The sequence below is a fragment of the Hemitrygon akajei genome, chromosome 2 (genome assembly GCF_048418815.1).
Source record: "Hemitrygon akajei chromosome 2, sHemAka1.3, whole genome shotgun sequence".
Taxonomy (NCBI): domain Eukaryota; kingdom Metazoa; phylum Chordata; class Chondrichthyes; order Myliobatiformes; family Dasyatidae; genus Hemitrygon; species Hemitrygon akajei.
Window position 1 is genome coordinate 146961516 of NC_133125.1, and position 16752 is coordinate 146978267.

At 45.2% G+C, this 16752-nt stretch overlaps 1 protein-coding gene across 1 annotated transcript in view; it reads left to right on the forward strand.

Annotated features, from left to right (window-relative positions):
• Positions 1-16752, forward strand: part of LOC140716624 (H-2 class II histocompatibility antigen, A-Q alpha chain-like) — a 45872-nt gene that overhangs the window by 10068 nt on the left and 19052 nt on the right. The window contains exons 2-4 of the mRNA XM_073029451.1: positions 4250-4498; positions 5859-6140; positions 13551-13698. Coding sequence (XP_072885552.1) covers positions 4250-4498; positions 5859-6140; positions 13551-13696 — 677 coding nt within the window. The 3' untranslated portion in view covers positions 13697-13698. The remainder of the gene's footprint in view (positions 1-4249; positions 4499-5858; positions 6141-13550; positions 13699-16752) is intronic.

Here is a 16752-nt window from a genome sequence, read left to right on the forward strand (position 1 = left end):
GGCATCATCGATGGTTGTGTAGCAATGGTCAAGAGTGTTTGGATCTTTGTGGGACAGGAGATGTGTTGTTAGTATTTTGGTAACACACGCTTAATGTCCCTGGTTATGATGAAGAGGACCTCAGGGTATCCCGCCTCAGGCCTGTTGATCATGGACTATTACTCATTGAGTGCAGGCTTCAGAAACACCCAGGGTGGGATACAGACGGCTGAGGTGAACTCCAAAGTCAGGCAGTACAGACGGCACTTCACTGTTTGATATGCCAAGTCAACTGAGCAGGAACTCACGCGAATGAGTTGATTAGGAAGCAACTCCTCCACCTTTTGCTTTTCCCGAGGATGCCGTCTGGTCCATCTGATGAACTGAGAAGCTCTTAGGTTGAAGGGCACAGTCAGGTGAAGCCAGCGTGAGTCACATTTCAGTGAGACAGTGTAGACAGCAGACCCCGAGTTCCTTTTAATAAATGAGTGTAGCTTTAAGTTCATCTAGTTTGTTTACGATGGCCAGGACATGTGCCAGGTTTATACTGGGGTGGGGGGATTTGAAACTGTTGTTTCAGGCTCACTGCAGCCCAGTCCTTCTCCCACATTTCCTGGGAGAGTGACTGCTTTTGGTCAGCCCAGGAATCGGAGTACTGTACAGAATCACTGTTCCAAAAGGTAGGCGAAGACATCAGGTGAAGACCAGGAATCAATTTGCAGTGTTTGGGTGCTCTGGAGGTTTGGTCTTTAGTATCAGGTCACGGTGCTGGGTGTTTCACATTATCAGGCCTTTTGCCCAGGATGGGATTGGGAGGTAGGCCATTCCCACTGATCAGTGTTCATGTCTGGGTCAGGACTTCAAAAGTCTGGTAAGTCACTCATCTATCCAAACATTGGAGACTGCACTTGATTTGGGACCATTTTCGGCCTCACTTATTAAGTCCATTTGGGTTCAAGAGATTTAAGAGAATATTTTAATTCTTACTGTCTTAGAAATTGAGATTTAAAAGAATAGCATGATTATAATGAGGGAATCAGCTGGGGACGACCCTCAAAGAGTCACCACACTCTGGAACCGTTTAACTCCTCAGTAATCAGTGAGCATTCAGAGTGAAGGTTCCATTACCCTCACACAGTAAAATGAAAAACAGAAACATTACGAATAAACATAAAAATAATTGTGATTCTTTTACAGTTGCTTATATTGTGAAATAATCCTGTGAAAGTGCACAACCTAGAATAGCTAATCATATAAACCAGATTACTGCTATCTGTGAATACAGTTTAGTACAGCGGCAAAGTTTTCATTTGTCAGATTTTAAGGAACTAATTTATTAGTGATTGTGTTAAACTCCTCAGGATCTGAGTGAATTCCTGACTGGGGTGCAGAAGGTGTCAGGACATAGCCACTGAGGTTTACCCAAGGCCCAGTTAATGCTCATTGAAGACCTTGCCACTACCCCACTATGACCATTTGAAAAGCAGTCAACAGTGAAAATTTTTGACAGTGTGATTTTAATCACAGTTTAAAATTGAGCTTTATTGCTGAATAATGTAATGATTTTACTGTTGTTTATTTTTTGGAATATGGTTTAATATTTGAGTTTATCTCAAAATAATACTGTGATTTATTGCTGGTGGATTTTTGACTTTTCAGATCAGGAGTTATTGTTTAATAAATTGATTTTTGTTAAATTTTGGGGTCTGTTTAATATCTTATTTTTGTATTAAATCATATTCATTGCAGTTTAATATTTGGAATTACTTCAGTTAAGAGGTTTGTTATATCAAGAGTTAGCACAGGCCTTTCAGCTCACTACATTGTGCCGACTTTGTACCCAACTCCACGAGCAATCTAACCCTTCCATCCTGCACAGATTATAGCCCTACAGTTTTCTTCCATCCACATGCTTACCCAAGAGTCTCTTAAACGTCCCTAATGGATCAGCCCTAACCACCACTCCTGAACTATTTTATCTTGAATTAGAGTTTTAATTGTGCTTAATATCTAATTTATTGTCAGGCATACCCAGGGTATAAATGCCATGAAAATTAGCATTTTATTCCAGCACAGTACATTACAGAACAGACAGACAGACAGACATACTTTATTGATCCCGAGGGAAATTTGGTTTCGTTACAGTCGCACCAACCAAGAATAGTGAAAAAATATAGCAATATAAAACCATAAATAATTAAATAATAATAAGTTAATCATGTCAAGTGGATTTAAGTCCAGGACGAGCCTATTGGCTCAGGGTGTCTGACACTCCGAGGGAGGAGTTGTAAAGTTTGATGGCCACAGGCAGGAATGACTTCCTATGATGCTCAGTGTTGCATCTCAGTGGAATGAGTCTCTGGCTGAATGTACTCCTGTGCCTAACTAGTACATTATGGAGTGGATGGGAGTCATTGTCCAAGATGGCATGCAACTTGGACAGCATCCTCTTTTCAGACACCACCGTCAGAGAGTCCAGTTCCACCCCCACAACATCACTGGTCTTACGAATGAGTTTGTTGATCCTGTTGGTGTCTGCTACCCTCAGCCTGCTGCCCCAGCACACAACAGCAAACATGATAGCACTGGCCACCACAGCCTCGTAGAACATCCTCAGCATCGTCCGGCCGATGTTAAAGGACCTCAGTCTCCTCAGGAAGTAGAGATGGCTCTGACCCTTCTTGTAGACAGCCTCAGTGTTCTTTGACCAGTCCAGTTTATTGTCACTTCGTATCCCCAGGTATTTGTAATCCTCCACCATGTCCACACTGACCCCTTGGATGGAAACAGGGGTCACCGGTGCCTTAGCCCTCCTCAGGTCCACCACTAGCTCCTTAGTCTTTTTCACATTAAGCTGCAGATGATTCTGCTCACACCATGTGACAAAGTTTCCCACCATAGCCCTGTACTCAGCCTCATCTCCCTTGCTGATGCTTCCAACTATGGCAGAGTCATCAGAAAACTTATGAAGATGGCAAGACTCTGTGCAGTATTTGAAGTCCGAGGTGTAGATGGTGAAGAGAAAGGGAGACAGGACAGTTTCCTGTGGAGCCCCAGTGCTGCTGACCACTCTGTCTGACACACAGTGTTGCAAGCGCACATACTGTGGTCTGCCAGTCAGGTAATCAATAATCCATGACACCAGGGAAGCATCCACCTGCATCACTGTCAGCTTCTCACCCAGCAGAGCAGGGTGAATGGTGTTAAACGAAGTGGAGAAGTCAAAAAACATGACCCTCACAGTGCTCGCTGGCTTGTCCAGGTGGGTGTAGACATGGTTCAGCAGGTAGACGATGGCATCCTCAACTCCTAGTCGGGGCTGGTAGGCGAACTGGAGGGGGTGTAAGTGTGGCCTAACCATAGGCCGGAGCTGCTCTAGAACAAGTCTCTCCAGGGTCTTCATAATGTGGGAGGGAATGCCACTGGTCTGTAGTCATTGGAGCCACTGGGGCGCAGCGTCTTCGGTACAGGGACGAGGCAGGACGTCTTCCACAGCACAGGAACCCTTTGGAGACTCAGGCTCAGGTTGAAGACATGGTGAAGTACTCCACATAGCTGGGGGGCACAGGCTTTGAGCACCCTGGGGCTGACACCATCCGGGCCTGCAGCCTTGCTTGGGTGGAGACGTTTCAGCTGTCTTCTCACCTGTTCAGCTGTGAAGCCCACCGTGGTGGTTTCAGGTGGGGGAGGGGTGTAGTCACGAGAGCAGGGTGGGGTTGAAATGACAAACGTTGACTAAAATTAACATAAATTATACATTAATTGATCAATAAGCATAACTACACCAGTGCAAGTTGAGAGAGAGGAAAATAAATATAATCCGAGATAGTGTTACAGTTTTCCAGGTCTGTTCAAAATAGTGATCAGTTCATGGTGATCTGTTGTTGGGTTCAGAGTTTAAATTGGGGATTATCCCTTTTGCACTGGTTTGGCAAGTTCCAAAGGTTATGGTTCAGTATATTGGTTCACTTACCATTTAATTTCTGATCATTTGGTGTACTTGGTTTTGCTGTCTGGGCTCTGTGCTGTTCATTCCCTTGCTGACCTGTGCCTGAGCACACAATAAATTTTGTGTCACTGCCTTTATTCTGCTTTGACACTGATCCCAGCTGCACCCTGGGCTCCCATCTCTCCATCTCCTCCCTGCTGGCCCCTAGGTTCCACTCCCTCCCATTGTCTGGCATGTCCTCAGGCTCCCCCCCCCCTCTATTCCCCAACACCACTTAGCTCTCTCCTTGCTCTCAGCTGATCTCGTTTTTTTCTCCCACAGACCTACATGAGGAACTCATGATCTTTGTTGTCCAGGACCGCAGTCCTGACAAACAGTTCGATGTTTTGGATGATGGTGATGAGCGTTTCTACATGGACTTCAACCTGAAGAAGGAGGTGCCACGGATCCCCGAGTTCGCAGGCCATGGGATGGAGGGAGGAGAGGCAGGGGTCTCGGCTCAAATGGCCATCATGAAACAGAATTTTAATGTTTGGAAGAACCTGTCGCAAGGGAGCCCAGAGCCTAAAGGTGAGAGAGTAGGGGTTGGGGGGAGTGTCACTGAACCCGGAGTAATGTGGGTCTGTCCAGGGACCAACCTGGGGCTGAGTGCCGCTTCAATCCCTCCTCAACCTCAGCTCCTGGCTGGTTCCTCACAGAATCCAACCCCTCTCCTTTAACCCTCACATTCCCCAATCCCACAAAACACTGGAACACCCCGCTAGTCCCAGCCCTTCCACAGTTCACTCACTCAGGCCCGATATCTCTCGGGTTCTGGAGGAACTCAGCAGGTCAAAGTTCAAAGGACATTTATTATCAAAGTATGTAGGCTATATACAATCTTGAGATTTGTTTCTTTCAAGCAGCCACAAACTAAGAAAACACAATAGACCCCATTTAAAAAAATCCACACTACAAAGGATGTCAACACCTAGTGTGCGAGAAAAGAACAAACTGTGCAAACAATAAAAAAATAAACAAATAACAAAACAACACACACAAAATGCTGAAGGAACTCTGCTGGTCGGCTGCATCTATGAAAAAGAGTTAATAGATGATGTTTTGGGCCAAGCCCCTTCATCAGGACTGAGAAAAAAGCAGGAAGATGCCGGAATAAAGAGCTGGAGGGAGGGGAAGGATACTAGTTGGAAGGTGAAAGGTGAAGCCAGGTGGGAGGGAAGGGTTAAGGGCTGGGGAGTAAGGAATTTGATAGGAGAGGAGAGTGGCCCATAGGAAAAAGGGAAGGAGGAGGGGATCCGGGGTAAGTAATAGGCAGGTGAGAAGAGGGAAAAGGTCAGAGTGGGGACCAGAGGAAGAGGGGAGGGAGGAAGTTTGTTTACTGGAGGGAGAAATTGATATTCATGTCATCATGTCGGAGGCTACTCAAGATGGAATATAAGGAGCTGCCCTCCACCCTGAGGGTGGCCTCAAGTTGGCACAATAACACACAGACCATGAACCACTGAGTCCCTGAAAATAAATCCTCAGACATGGAGTCAGGCAGCATCTGTGGGGGGAAATCGACAATTTACATTACAGATTGAGATCCTTTAATCTTGAGGTCGACGAGGTTGCTGGAGGAGTGTGAATGGGTGACGGGCTGTGAGGAGCTGGGGAAGTGTGAGGGGGTGATATTGTAGATTTTACTGATGGAAGTCACTGCTGGCAAACACCTGAGACCAGATGTTGTGGCCAAGATAAACCAACCATTTCTTTATCTCACCCCATGTTTGGTTGGAAATCTGAAAACACGTTTTTGTCGTCTCGACTGATTTCCCATTGGATGTAGACTGGTCCGGGTCTCTCCATCCTGCACTCCCACCCCCCACACATAATGATTTTCCGTGCCCTTTCACCTTGGTTAACCTGTATTCACCCTGTCTGCCTGCAGTTCCCCCTCAGACTGCCATGTACCCCGAGGAACCTGTGGAGTGGGGTCAGCCCAACACTTTGATCTGTCTGGCTGACGGATTCTATCCTCCGAGCATCAAGATGACGTGGAATCGGAACAACAATCCTGTGACCGGTGGAGTCAACATCACAGAGTACTACCTGAAGAGTGACGCCTCCTTCCAGAGATTCTCCTACCTGAGCTTTGTGCCAAATCCTGGAGATATGTACTCCTGCCACGTGGCGCACGAATCAATGAAGGAGCCAAGAGTTGTCTTCTGGGGTTAGTATGGACTGGGTTACCAACGGGAGGTGGGAGCTGATTCCAGGGGAGTTCTAAGATCACCTGATCTATTAGCTTTCTGTTCCAGCCATAAGCAGGTGATCGTGTGTAAATACCATATACTCTGGGCTATTTGGGGCATGGGGTGAGTACAGATGGGTGCTGTGTTGAGTGAAGAAGCAAATAAATTTTGTGATGTGGGAAATCTGAAAAAAATCAGGGAATGGAAACATTCAGCAGGTCAGGTGGCATCTGTGGGAGAGAAACCCTTTGTCAGAACTTGGGAAGTGAGAAAAGAAGTATGTTAAGTTGCAGTGATGGGGTAGGGCGCTGTGACCAGGGGAGGTGTCTGATCACCCCTGATTCACCCCTGATCCAGGCGATATTCATCACAACCTATAATGAAAGAATGCTGGTGAATCATAGGTAATCTATCTGATGAAGTGTGAACAGATGGGCAGGAAGGAGGGCAGAAGAAAGAAACAAAGTACAAACTGTGAGATGGAGAACTGAAATCTGAGACTCAAGTAGGGCCTGTGAAGAGGAACTGAGTTATCTTTGCCAGTTAGTGGTCTTGCATCAGAATAAAGAGGAACGCTGGTTATCTGGAATTGCTGAGTGATGATATCAGCAATGTGATTTAGATTTATGCTGAAGCTTCAGTGGATCAGTGTAGGAAATCAGAGTGGGAGTGGGATGGAAAATTAAAGTAATTGGAGGATTAGGGCCACCCTATGGACTGAAAAAATTTTTTGGTATAATAGTCAGCCAGACTGTGTTTGGTTCCTCCAACGTAAAATCATAAGGTTTAGGAGCTGGTAGTAGTAGGCAGCCATTGATCCCAGGAGATTGTGGGTTTGTGCCTCTGGTGGACTGTGTCCTCTCTAGGATACAAGCTTGGGCGGGAAGATTTGAAGAACCAGCTGTTGCCCATGCAGCGGGTTCCCCCTCTCCGTGTCACCGAGGAAGTCCAAGAGAAGGGCAAGCCCTGATACAGCTTGGCACAGCTTGGCACCTGTGTCATGCCAGAGTAAAGTTGTAAACAACATCAAACTGCCTTAGGGACACTGGCTCCAGATTTCTTCCTCCAGGTTTACTCCTGAAGCCATCCCGTGAGTGGGTATGGCCGCAAGGCAGCGAAGGTTTAAAATCAGAGTTCTCCTTCTCCTAGGCGGGCTGTCATCCAAGGCTGATGAGCCCCACGTGCCCGAAACAACTAGTTTTGAGGCACCAGTGATCTGCCTTTGCTTCTTGTCAGTAAAAACAGTTCAGCTGGGTCTAGTAGCTATGCTACACATGAAGGCCTAGAGTTGGATTTGGTTGTCAGAGGCTGTTAGAGACGCACACCATTTGGAGCACTTTATAGGTAGTGGGAGCTTATCCCCACTACCACACCCAGCTATGGCAACCTTAGGAGCAGGTAAAGACCTACTGAACCTAATTTTTGCAACACGGGAAGAGGCCATCAGTCTATCAGGTCCCTGCCAGCTCCCAGCAGAGGAAATCCGGTAACTCTGATCTCATTCCCTCTCACAGCCATAGAGTCATAGATACTACAGCAGTCTTAGGGATGTGAGAAGAAAATGGACCTTAATGGGGAAATCCACACAGTCACAGGGAGAATATGGAAATGCCACACCTGCAGCACCAGAGGTTGGGATCTGCAAACTGTCCAGAGGCATCAATTTAGGACAGGCATCAAATCAGAGGGAGGGTCAGAGAATGATGTCTTCACACGGCCTGTGGGGCAAATGGGAACTAGCTACCAGAGAAAGACCCACAGAGCAGAGTGGGATGGTGGGCTTACAGGACAATTTATCAGTCGTTTTTGGGAGAACATAGAACATAGAAATCTACAGCACATTACAGGCCCTTCGGCCCACAATGTTATGCCGACCATGTAACCTACTCTAAAACTGCCTACAATTACCCCACTGCATAGCCTTCTATTTTCCGCACCCACCACTCTGTGTGTTTAAAACTTACCTCTGACATCTCCCTTGTACTTTCAGGCACCTTAAAACTTTGCCTTCTCATGTTAGCCTTTTCAGACCTGGGAAAAAAGCCTCTGGCTATCCACATGATCAATGCCTCTCACCCTCTCTCGATCCAAGGAGAAAAGGCCAAGGTCACTCAACCTATTCTCATAAATCATGCTCTCCAATCCAGGCAACATCCTTGTAAATCTCCTCTGCACCCTTTCTATAGTATTCACATCCTTCCTGTAGTGAGGTGACCAGAACTGAACACAGTATTCCAAGTGGGGTCTTATATAGCTGTAACATTACCTCACGGTTCTTGAACGCAATCCCATGGTTGATGAATGTCAAGCCACCATATACCTTCTTAACAAGATTCCCTCTCAGGGAGGGAGGGGAATGTGGACTAAGGGTGGGAAGGACAGTGAGGCTGAATGGAGGGAAGGAGGAGGAGATGTGACTGTTACTCTGAATTTCCAGCATCTGCAGAATCCTTTGTACATAAAATAAAAACCTTATTTTAGTCACCTGGTCTGGGAATATTGTATCAGTGGCCTTAGGTGATGGTGCAGACGGTTTAACACCACAGTGCTGATACTGAGTGCCTTCAGCCACACAGAGTGTGAAGTCAGAGGTACCTTCTGAGGGCAGAGAGGGCTGAGGACAGGTAATTTGAAGAGGAGGGGACTTTGATCAGGTCCACTGCCTGAGGATAAAAGGCAGGAGCGGTTTATGAGAGCATAATAAAGCTTTGACCAGGTGCCAATCAGCATTTGGGGTTCATTAGTAAGAGCAAATTGAAGGCAGGGACAAGCACAGTGGCTGTCATCTGAGTGAGCATACTCAGAGTGGTGATCTCAAGGCTTTAGCTTTTCGAGGCTTTAGCTCTTCGAGGCTTCACTCAGAGAAAGCAAAGGAAAGAAAAGCTCAATTTGTTTTCATTCTGTTCTTTATATCTGCTCAGCTATGACAGTAGGGATGACAGGTAGGATAGTGAGATTGTCCTTATACAGGATATGGGAAGGCAGGGAGACCTCTAGTGTCCCTGACAACTACAACTGTGAGAATTGCATCCAGCTCCAGCTGCTAACAAACCATGTTAAGGAGTTGGAGCTGAAACTGGATGAACTCTTGATCATTCAGGGGACTGAAGGTGTGATAGATAAGACATATAGAGAAGTAGTTACACCCAAGGAGCAGGACACAGGAAACTGAGTGACAGACAGCAAGGGGAAAGGGGTTAAGGTGCCAATGCAGAGTATCCCTGTGGCTACCCCCCCTCAATAACAGCAATATCACTTTGAATACTGTCAGGGAAGATGACCTAATGGTCAGGTCTTTGGCACTGAGTCTGTCTCAGTAACTCAGAAAAGAAGAGGCATGATGTGGTGATAGGGGATTCATTACAGGAATAGATGGGAGGTTCTGTGGGTGAGAACGAGATTCCTGGATGGTATGTTACCTCTGGGGTTCTAGGGTCCGGGATATTTTGGATTGAGTCCTGAGCATTCTTAAGTGGGAGGGAGAAATCCTCGTCCATGTAGGTACCAATGACATGGATAGAATGAGTGAAGAGATTCTGCATAGGGATTTCAGGGAGTTAGGTGGTAAGTTAAAGGGCAGGACTTCCAAAGTTGTGTTCCCATGCCACGTGCTAATGAGTCTGGAACTAGAAATATTATACAGTTTAATACGTGGTTAAGGAGTTAGTGTAGAAGGAAGGACATACGATTTTTGGATCATTGGGCTCTCTTCCAGGGAAGGTAAAATCTGTACAAAAGGGACAGTTTGCTCCTGATCTGGAGGGGAACTAATATCCTAGTGGGAAGGTTTGTTAATGTTGCATGATGGGTCAGGGGAATGGGAACCAGAGTGCCGGAAAAGTTAGTGGAGAGTTTGTGAAGGCAGATGTCAGTAAGGCCTTAGACAAAGTCAGGGATAAAAAGGTTGAGCCTGGTGCAACAAGTGTCCTGAGCTCCTTATATTTCAATGCAGGAAGTGCCATAATCAAGTTGGTGGATAATAGTGCTGAAGATGAGGTAGCAGGTTTACAAACAGAGGCAATGTGTGTTGAGGAGAGATTGTTGATAGGGCAAAATTGCAGTCAACAGGATGAGTTACAACATTAAAGGCAGGCAGAATTGGAAAAGGTGAATACAAGACTGAAGATGTTGTATCTGAATGTGGGCAGTATACAGAATAAGGTAGATGAAGTTGTACCATAGTTGCAGATTGGCAGGTATTATGTTGTAGGCATCACTGAATCATGGCTGAAAGATTATTGCTGGGAGCTTAATGTATCGAAAGGATAGGCTGGAAGGCAGAGGAGGCGGCGTTGCTTTGTTGCTAAAAAATGAAACCAAATCATTAGAAAGAGCTGACATAGGGTTGGAAAGTGTTGAATCATTGTGGATAGACCTAAGGAACTGCAAGGGGAGTTGTATACAGACCCCCAAACAGTAGTAAGGATGTGGTTTACAAATTACAATGGGAGATAGAAAATGCATGCCTAAAGGGCAATGTTACAATAGTCATGATGGATTTCAATATGCGGGTAAATTGGGAAAATCAGGTTGGTGCTGGATTTCAGGAGTGGGAGTTTCTAGAGGGCCTCTGAGATGGATTTTTAGTGCATCATGTAGTTGAGCCCCCTAGAGGATCAGTTATTCTGGATTGGGTGTTGTGCAATGAACCAGAATTGATTACAGAGCTTAAGGTAAAAGAACCCTTGGGAAAAATGATCATAATATGATCGAATTCACTCTGAAGTTTGAGGAGAAGCTAAAGTCAGATGTAGCAATATTACAGTAGAGTAAAGGGAAGTACAGAGACATGAGAGAGGAGTTGGCCAGAATTGATTGGAAAAGGACACTGGCAGGGATGACATCAAAGTAGAAATGTCTGGAATTCATGGAAGCAGTTCAGAAGAAATATGACACAACCATAGCTAACAAGAGAAGTCAAAGCCAACATAAAAGCCAAAGAGAGGGCATGCAATAGAAGGAAGTTACAGGATTGGGAAGCTTTTAACAATCATCAGAGGGCAACTAAAAGTCATTAAGAAGGTAAAGATGAAATAGGAAAATAAGCTAGCCAATAATATTAAAGAGGATACCAAAAGTTTCTTCAGATACATGAAGCATAAAAGAGAGTCAAGAGTGGATATTAGACCACTGAAAAATGATGCTGGAGAGGTAGTAATGGGGGACAATGAAAGGGTGGATAAAAGTATCTTGCATCAGTCTTCACTGTGGAAGACACTAGCATTATGCTGGAAGTTCCAGGCATTGGGGGCATGAAGTGTGTGAAGTTGCCATAACTAGAGAGAAGGTTCTTAGGAAACTGAAAGGTCTGAAAGTGATTAAGTCACCTGGACCAGATGGTCTATACCCCAGAGTTCTGAAACAGGTGGCTGAAGAAATTGTGGAGGCATTAGTAATGATCTTTCTAGAATCACTAGATTCTGGAATGGTTCTGGAAAACTGGAAAATTGCAAATGTCAGCCTATTCTTCAAGAAGGAAAGGAGGCAGAAGAAAAGAAACTATAGACCAGTTCATCTGACCTCAGTGGCTGGGAAGATGTTAGAGTCAATTATTAAGGATGAGGTCTTGGTACTTGGAGGCACATGATAAAATATGTTGTAGTCAACATGGTTTCTTCAGGGGAAAATCTTGCTTGACAAATTTGTTGGAATTCTTTGAAGAAATAACAAGCAGGGTAGACAAAGGAGAATTGGTTGATGTTCTGTATTTGGATTTGCAGAAGGCCTTTGACAAGGTGCCACAAATGAGGCTACCAATAAGCTATGAACTCATGGTATTACAGGAAAAACTCTAGCATGGATAAAGCAGTGGCTGATTGGCAGAAGGCAAAGAGTGGGAATGAAGGGAGCTTTTTCTGGCTGGCTGCCGGTGACTAGTGGTTTTCCACAGGGGTCTGTGTTGGAAGCGATTCCTTTCATGTGATATGTCAATGATTTGGATAATGGAATTGATGACTTTGTTGCAAAATTTGCAGGTGATATGAAGATAGTTAGAGGGTAAGTAATTTTCAGGAAGTAGGCTACAGAAGGACAGACAGATTAGGAGAATGGACAAAGAAGTGGCAGATGGAATACAGTGTTGGGAAGTGTATGGTCATGCACTTTCGTAGAAGAAATTGAAGGGTTAACTATTTTCTAAATGGAGAGAAAATACAAAAAACTGAGGTGCTAAAGGATTTAGGAGTCCTTGTGCAAGATTCCCAGAAGGTTAATTTGCAGGTTGAGTCTGTGTGAGGAAGGCAAATGCAATGTTAGCATTCATTTTAAGAGGACTAGAATATAAAAAAACAAGGATGTAATGATGAGACTTTATAAAGCACTGGTGAGGTCTCACATGGAGTATTGTGAGCAGTTTTGGGCTCTTGGAAAGGATGTGCTGAAACTGGAGAAGGTCCAAAGGAGGGTCACGAAAATGATTCAAGGATAGAATGACTTGTCATATGAAGAGCTTTTGATGGCTCTGGGCCTGTATTCACTAGAATTCAGAACAATGAAGAGGAGTCTCATTGAAACCTATCAAATGGTGAAATGCCTTGATAGAGAGGATGTGAAGAGGATGTTTCCTCTGGTAGGAGAGTTAAGACTAGCAGACACAGCCTCAGAATAGAGGGGTGTCCATTTAGAATGGAGATGAGGAGGAATTTCTTTAGCCAGCGAGTGGTGATTCTGTGGAATTCTTTGCCACAGGCAGCTGTGGAGGCCAAGTCATTATGCATATTTAAAGCAGAAGTTGATAACTTCTTGATTGGTCAGGGCATGAAGGGATACGGGGAGAAGGCAGGAGAGTTGGGCTGAGAGAAAAATTGGATCAGCCATGATGAAATGGTGGAGCTGACTCGATGGGCCAAATGGATTCATTCTGTTCCTATATCTTATGGTCTTATACGAGTTCTGTATCAGGATGGGATCTGAAGCTGGAAACAGTTTGAATAAATTTTTGAGCTAACTATACAGATGATTGAAGGGGAAGGGTGTGGGACATGCAGAGAGCTACTTTCCTTTTGCTGAGACAAAAGGAATGCTGAGTGTTTGCTATTTAACATCTGTGAGTCTTTCACACAACCAGTTCTGTCTCTTTTGACATCCTAGGGAGTGGAGCTGTGTGATCTCTATCCCTTTAACATCCTTTCTACAAATATTTACACACTGCCTCAAACCTGGGTTATCAATATCCTGTGTCACCCCAGTCTGTGGGCCCTGGGTAGAGACTGTGACTGCAGACCACAGGCTCACTGATGTGTGTGGACAGGGGTTTGCCAATGTTGGGGAGGTGTGTTAGTGTTGGGCCAGACTTCCCTCCAGCAAGGTAAGCTTGGTGAATGAACACTCACTGTGTGTCCTCTGTAAGTTTCACTGTGAGCTCTCACGCTTCTCTTGTCTCTCCCTAGAACCTGAGGTACCTGAGGAAGTCTCCGGCCCAGGAACCGTGATCTGCGCACTGGGACTCTCCCTGGGAATCATCAGTGCCGTGGTTGGAATCATCCTGCTGATCAAAGAGAGGCAGCGTCTGCAGGCTCAGCAACAGGGCATCTAGGGGTGAGTGTTGGGCCCAGTGAGGGCTCCCAGTCTGTCTGGGGTCCTAACCTTGGAAGAAATCCTCAGTCAGAGAACATCCTGTAGAAGTCATGTATCTATTTCCTGTCTGTCTGCATTGTATTTTGTGTTGTGCATTTTTATTATGGGTTACGGAAATTTGTTATGTGGATTGGGGCGTCGTAGAAGAATATGAATATAGTCCCATATTTACACTTTGTGTCATTAGTTTTAGTTCGAGAGAGAATTAGTTGGTGACATGGATATTTTTTGTAGACTAATTTCTTTTTTTGAATATTTTTATTATTTTTCTACATAGGAGAATACAGAGTTCAAGAAAAAAGAAATATATCAAATACACTATACTGAATCGCACATATAAACTCCTTACTCTATATTCATACAAATTGATTAATTCATAATATTGAAATATAGTAAATTTATTATATAGAAAAAAAATCTAACCCACTACCAAGACCGAAGCTGATTAATAAAGAGGAAAAAAGAAAGTATATTATTAGCCATCATCTGTGCTTTAATGGCAAATCAGAGGTTTTGAAAATAGTTCATAAAAGGTCCCCACAATGTTTGAAAGTCTTGATTAGATTCAGGAATTGAACACCGAATCTTCTCTAAATTTAAACATGACATGACATCACGCAGCCATTGAACCTGAGTGGGCGGGACCGCATCTTTCCATTTAAGCAAGAATACCCTCCTAGCCATAAGATAAATAAAAGCCAAAATGTGCAAATCAGATTTCTCCAAAATAATATGTCACAAGGTGAGGTGGAGACTGGACCCAAATGCAGGACGCAGGCACTGAAGTACTAGGGGTCGGACAGGAACAACTAAAGGATAGAACAAGATGGGGAGACCGTGGCATGTAAAGGTGATCCTGGGGTTCAGCGAGTTCATGGCGAAGGCAGGACCTTGGCTAGGCTAAAGGATGGGTCTATGGGACAAGGAATGCTGGGAGGATAGCCCCCTGGGTGGGCCACATTACTTCTGGGCAGGACCCGGCCTCCCAGGCAGGAACACAGGGGCCTGGGCAGGTCGCAGGGCACCTAGGCAGGATGTGGGGCACAACCAGTCGGGAGCAAGGGGTAGGAAAGGGTCGGAGTCCTCCGGGCAGGCCGCATAGCTCCTGGGCAGGGCCACCTCCCAGGAAGGAACACGGGGGCCTGGGCAAGAAGTGGAGCACCTGGGCAGGTTGCGGGGCACCACCCATTGGAAGAGAGGGGTAGGAAAGGGTCAGAGTACCCCCGCCGGGCAATGGCAGTCCAGCCTGCTTACCCAACGGAGGCAAGGATCAGGAGGGAGCTCGGTCCAGGGTGACTACAAGAACGGACTTACAGAACTAGATGTTTAACAGTGGGTACTCCAAGCCGGGGTCGAAACAGGATAGCCAAGCAAACATTGCAACAGCACAAACAAGGCAAACCAGACGGAACAGTGGGTACAAGACAAACAGAGGAACAGGACAACCCCCCAACTAGACTCAGTCCCAGAGCCCCTTATATACACCTGCCAGCCGATAGGTCTCAGGTGAACTTCCAAGATGATCCCCTTTGGGCTTAAGAAAAAATGAGGTACGAAGGTAAACTAGCCAAGAATATAAAGGAGGATAGTAAAAGCTTCTTTAGGTATGTGAAGAGCAAAAAAATAGTTAAGACCAAAATTGGACCATTGAAGACAGAAACGGGTGAATTTATTATGGGGAACAAGAAAATGGCAGATGAGTTGAACAAGTACTTTGGATCTGTCTTCACTAGGGAAGACACAAACAATCTTCCAGATGTAATAGTGCTCAAAGGAACTAGGGTAAGGGATGAACTGAAGGAAATTTATATTAGGCAAGAAACGGTGTTGGATAGACTGTTGAGTCTGAAGGCTGATAAGTCCTCGGGACCTGATGGTCTGCATCCCAGGGTACTTAAAGAGGTGGCTCTAGAAGTCGTGGACACATTGGTAATCATTTTTCAATGTTCTATAGATTCAGGAACAGTTCCTGCTGACTGGAGGGTGGCTAATGTTGTCCCACTTTTCAAGAAAGGAGGGAGAGAGAAAACAGGGAATTATAGACTGGTTAGCCTGATGTCAGTGGTGGGAAAGATGCTGGAGTCAATTATAAAAGATGAAATTACAACACATTTGGATAGCAGTAGAAAGATCAGTCCGAGTCAGCATGGATTTATGAAGGCAAAATCATGCTTGACTGATCTTCTGGAGTTTTTTGAGGATGTAACTATGAAAATGGACAAGGGAGAGCCAGTGGATGTAGTGTACCTGGACTTCCAGAAAGCTTTGATAAAGTCCCACATAGGAGATTAGTGGGCAAAATTAGGGCACATGGTATTGGGGGCAGAGTACTGACATGGATTGAAAATTGGCTGGCTGACAGGAAACAAAGAGTAGCAATTAACAGGTCCCTTTCAGAATGGCAGGGTGTGACCAGTGGGGTACCGCAAGGTTCGGTGCTGGGACCACAGCTGTTTACAATATACATTAATGATTTAGATGAAAGGATTAAAAGTAACATTAGCAAATTTGCTGATGACACAAAGCTGGGTGGCAGTGTGAAATGTCAGGAAGATGTTATGAGAATGCAGGGTGACTTGGACAGGTTGGGTGAGTGGGCAAATGTATGGCAGATGCAGTTTAATGTGGATAAATGTGAGGTTATCCACTTTGGAGGCAAGAACAGGAAGGCAGATTACTATCTAAATGGAGTCAAGTTAGGAAAAGGGGAAGTACAATGAAATCTAGGTGTTCTTGTACATCAGTCAATGAAAGTTAGCATGCAGGTACAGCAGGCAGTGAAGAAAGCTAATGGCGTGCTGGCCTTTATAACAAGAGGAATTGAGTATAGGAGTAAAGAGGTCCTTCTGCAGCTGTACAGGGCCCTGGTGGGACCCCACCTGGAGTATTGTGTGCAGTTTTGGTCTCCAAATTTGAGGAAGGACATTCTTGCTATTGAGGGAGTGCAGCATAGGTTCACAAGGTTAATTCCCGGAATGGCGGGACTGTCATATGTTGAAAGATTGGAGCGACTGG